This window comes from Cyprinodon variegatus, unplaced genomic scaffold (genome assembly GCF_000732505.1).
Source record: "Cyprinodon variegatus isolate N-32 unplaced genomic scaffold, C_variegatus-1.0 Scaffold159, whole genome shotgun sequence".
Classification (NCBI taxonomy): domain Eukaryota; kingdom Metazoa; phylum Chordata; class Actinopteri; order Cyprinodontiformes; family Cyprinodontidae; genus Cyprinodon; species Cyprinodon variegatus.
This window is the reverse complement of record NW_015150612.1, coordinates 1,039,940-1,044,426: the sequence shown is the minus strand read 5'-3', so window position 1 is coordinate 1,044,426 and position 4,487 is coordinate 1,039,940. Positions and strand designations below refer to the sequence as shown.

Sequence of the window (4,487 nt, the reverse complement as noted above, 5' to 3'; positions counted from 1 at the left end):
GACTGGGTGGACCACAGAGTCCTTTTAAATCCCAGGGTGGAGTGCTGCTTCTTTACGTCTGCAGGGTACTGATCATAGCGCTTCACCAAATTTCCTCATCATCACTTAAAAAAAAAAAATCACCATAAACTTTGTTACCTTAAGAAATCACTGGTTAAAAAAGATTACATGCATGCCCTTTAAATAGGAAAACACTAGATGCATCATCATGTTTAAGATTGGGTATTAAAAATGTACAGAACACAATTAAACCCATCTATTCAAGCCAATATTTCTCTTTTTATGACACAGATTTGAAAAGGCATCTCTGACATGAAGGCGGCTCACCCTTCCCCGCTCCATCTCCTTGGTCGTCATCACAATGACGTGTGCATTCTCCTGATACACCATCTTCCAGAAGTCAACCACCGTGTTCTGCAGGCATCCCTGGGTGGCGATGAAGACTTTACTCTCCTCAACATGTCGGCCATCTTCACTCATATTCTGCATGGACAACAAATACAGAGAGGGAGGTTTTATTTCATGCTAAATATCTAGAAGTATTTAACAGTGGAAGGTGCAGGGTTGTGCTTTAAGGCCTTCCTAGCCGGGCCCCTTTGCTGCCATTTAGACAGACTCACTCTGATATAGTTGGCATTGATGTAGTCTGAACCAAGAACGTCTGAGTCCGAGTCTCTGATCACAACTCGTGTCGTGTCAACTGTAAACACATTGTTCAGCAAATGAATACACCAGAAAAAAGCAGACGGTTGTGAGAGCACACAGGCGTAATTGCAGCTGATAGGCTGCAGGCTATTAAAACCCTATCTTTATGCTCTGCCCAGGCTGCTACGCTGTCTGTTTGTGTCATTCTTTCCACAGGAAGTTGGAGAGACAGGAAATGGCAGGTTGCTGCGTTGACTCACAGGGGAGGATATTCTTGTATCTGTTTTTGCTCTTGTTTTCTGGCTTTTGGCCCTCTTTCCGGGGATACAGCAGTTTGCACTCTTGCTGCTGAAGTACCTGTAGAGTGGAAAGAAGAAGAAATAGAAGGAAATAAATTAGGACTTTCACTACCACGATGGCATATAAAAGAGATCCAGGGAGTCTTGAGCATGAAAATGCTCCACTGACATTTCCAAAGACATTTATGTAACTAGAACGCTCTAAATTATGCTTGCTGTAAAATGGTGTAATGGGCTTTTATTACAGCAGAGGTCACCCTGGAGAGACATACGCTGAGCATCTATGAATTCTGCTTGTGTAATCATGAGCTCCTTTATTTACAGTCGGCTCCACAGAAAGCAGAAATAAACCTTTTAGTAACTTTATCAGTATGTGAAAACCCAGTATTTGTTCATCAAAATGAATTCCAGTGACAATTGTTTCAATAGTTACATTCAATAAAGTGTTTTATAGATTTGTTAATAACTAAATCTGATGCATTTTAAATGTTTACCTGTTTTCATTTAGTTATTAAGGTTATCAGTCTCATAGAATGGCTTCAGATTGTACCAGTAGGCTCAGTAGGCTGTTATCACCGAGTGAATCCTAATCCTAACTCTAAAGTCATTCCTTTCCCCCTGCGGAATTAATTAATCTATTTATGTGCATTAATTTCAGTAATTCTTCATGTGCTGTAAAAATAAATAAATAGAAATAAAATGATCTGCATGTCGCTCATGTTAAACAAACTAAAAACAAATAAATCTTATATCCTGTCCACTGGGTTTTAGAATCCTCTCCCTATAAATATTTAATACTCTGTGAAAATGCCGATCAATCTTTAATAAAATCCTCATCTAACGGACATGCAATGTTTGTTTTTAAATCTAATGTGTGCACCGAACCTAGTGAATAATTTTTTTGTAGTTTTAAGCACAAACTACAACAATAACCGGACTAAATTGCGAAATAAAACAGCGTGATTGGATGTAAGGAGTGCGGAGACAGAGGAAACTCTATGCAATGCATATTACTAAGTATGCTGGCCTGACGCTGTATGCTGAGCTGACAGAACACCGGACCGGAACGGAGCAAATAGTCATCCCATCTGGATTATGTTCTTGTGATTGGCTTATACAAGGGAGCTCTGTGATTGGTTAAAAACCATCCCGTTTAAAAAAATGAATTTGTGTATCGAGGTACGTCAGGAGAGTCTCAAAATTCCACACACAAATGCAGTGAAGTTTAAAGACCACTGGTACTTTGTAATTAAATTTATAATTGTTTATGGACCGGAAATACTTTGGCGAATCATGTGCTGTGCGTGTGTGATTCTTGTATGCTTGTGTGAGTCGTGCTGTATGTGTGTGGAGCTTGTCCTGTGCATGTAGGAAAATTGTGAAAATCCAGACTGATTTAGCTCCTTAGTTTTTTTTCTTATAATAAATAAAAATTGTCTTGTTTTATTGGCAAAGTGTCTCACTTAGCTCCTCAATTCAACAAAATCCATTTATTTTAAGAATAAAATGAGCTATTTAGATTTAAATTTAATTTAATTTAGTGTAATGAGTATAATGCCAGTAGGCACTATAAGCTGAACGTTTTCACTGGAAAAACACAAAATCTTATCAACCATCTAGGGAGATACATTTAAGTGAGATAAAATAACTTGTTTCAAGACAATACAAATTAAAAACCTTGATAAGTAAAATAGTCTTGAAAAAAATCTTTTTTAGAGACATGTAATTAAAACAAGCTTTTATGCGTTTCACAAGAAGTTTTTGTAAACGCCCGACCAAAACCTGCATTAAGTCACTAGCCCTACACAGCAATCCCTTAGCCTGAGCAAACTTTTCAAGAGTGGAAAGAAACAACTGTCATTTAGCACGACGACAACTCAAAGGATGAGAGGCCCTTTCGGATTCATAGCGTTTGAAGCACAAACTCCAGCTCTTTGCTCTGTGGGTATCTCTGTTGCCTGTGAACCATTTTCTGGCACTTCTCTTCCACTAAACTTTCCATTGATTGGGATTTAGGTCTGTGAAGAGTCACCTTGTCAAGTGTCCAGTCTGCATTCTTTCTTATTGTTTTATACGCCATAACTAAGGCCATGACAAAACCTTTCTGTATTAGAAATATCTTTTTAAAATTGTTATTTTGCGTTGTCATAGATTGTATAAATATCTCATATTCTGTATAAAATGTTAAACTTTTTTTTTTGTTAAACTCAACTAAAAGTTGAGGTGATTTTAACGCGGGTTCCTTTCTGAATCGTTTGACCCGGGTAGACACACATCAGCGAGCTGTTCCCACTGCCGCTAAAAGCCCATTGTTCCAGGGTTTAAATGGGTTTTTCAGCCACTGGGAAAAGGGGTATTCTTAACACAATGTTTACTGGTGCTTAACTCACCCATGATACTTAATATATGATACTTAGAATAATGAAAATGACCGTGCTATACTCACCTCAAATTCCTCCCAGAATCCTTGCTTTGGCTTCTCTGAGTTGTCTGCCACTTTGTTGAGTTCTCGTACCCGGTTCTCAATGTTAGCCGCGTTTATCCTTGTGGCGTTAAAAGGCTGTCAAAGTCAAAGAGAAGCACAAACGATTGGAACCTGGTGGCTACAGGACACCAGAGAACATGGCTGGGTTTCTAAACCTCTGTGTCACCTGCTTGAGGTGGACGACAATGCCGCTTTTTTCCACCATGGGGTTCTTCTTGTAGTGTTCCACCAGATCGGCCAAAGTGTCGAATCGTTCACCCCCTCCCACGTCATACTTCCCTTCCTGCAGAGAGCAAACACTAATAATTGACTAAATCAAACAATACGACACCAATAATATTAGACGATATTCTCAGGCAATGTAAAACACATCGTATCAGAAATTTCAATCCCTCTACATGTCCAAAACAATTGATCTCACCTGGTAGCGAATCATAACGTGGGTGACTTTGGTTTTACGGTCAAGGTTGTCGTGTTTCTCCTCATTGGTGAGAACTGACAGGACAAAGTCTCCGGGTTTACTCTGACTCTCCCGTACCAGAAAGCTGCCAGCTTTGCCTTTTTCTGTGAGGAGTTTTTCTGCATCTCTACCAGAGAGGTGTCCATGGTACCACCTGGAGATGGGTAAGAAAAAATTATTTCTGAACCTTGAACAGAAAAAACAGCATCAAGGATTTCAGAATCTTTTTATGTGGTTCTTATACATTTATTTTGCACATCCTTGCCTTTTTCTTCCCATTAAACAGACCATTACTCCATCACTGCTACATCTAACCCCTCAATTAAAGTTGGTGTCATGATCCACAAGGTGTTTTACTTTACCTTAGTGCGTCTTTGCAATTATTTCTGGTTTCATTATAACAAAAAAATGGTCTTGCGATATTTAGAGGTTTTTTTTTCCATATCGGTTCATTTCTTTAAAGTCGTAGGTAAACGGCTGTTCCAACCGTTGCAGTTCCGAATTCTCCTGAGTGGTGGCCGACTTTACACGAGTGAATATAGTGAATGTTGTTGGTCGTATATCAACAGGGTGGGATTGTTGCGGCGGAAGGTTCGCA

General features: G+C 39.2%; 1 protein-coding gene across 1 annotated transcript in view; it reads right to left on the bottom strand.

Moving 5' to 3' along the window:
• Positions 1–4,487, bottom strand: part of LOC107086704 (tyrosine-protein phosphatase non-receptor type 11-like) — an 82,817-nt gene that overhangs the window by 15,469 nt on the left and 62,861 nt on the right. The window contains exons 4-9 of the mRNA XM_015377820.1: positions 3,851–4,043; positions 3,596–3,712; positions 3,391–3,504; positions 906–1,002; positions 621–700; positions 328–483 (exon numbers count right to left, since the gene is read on the bottom strand). Of these exons, the coding sequence (XP_015233306.1) occupies positions 328–483; positions 621–700; positions 906–1,002; positions 3,391–3,504; positions 3,596–3,712; positions 3,851–4,043 (757 nt within the window). The remainder of the gene's footprint in view (positions 1–327; positions 484–620; positions 701–905; positions 1,003–3,390; positions 3,505–3,595; positions 3,713–3,850; positions 4,044–4,487) is intronic.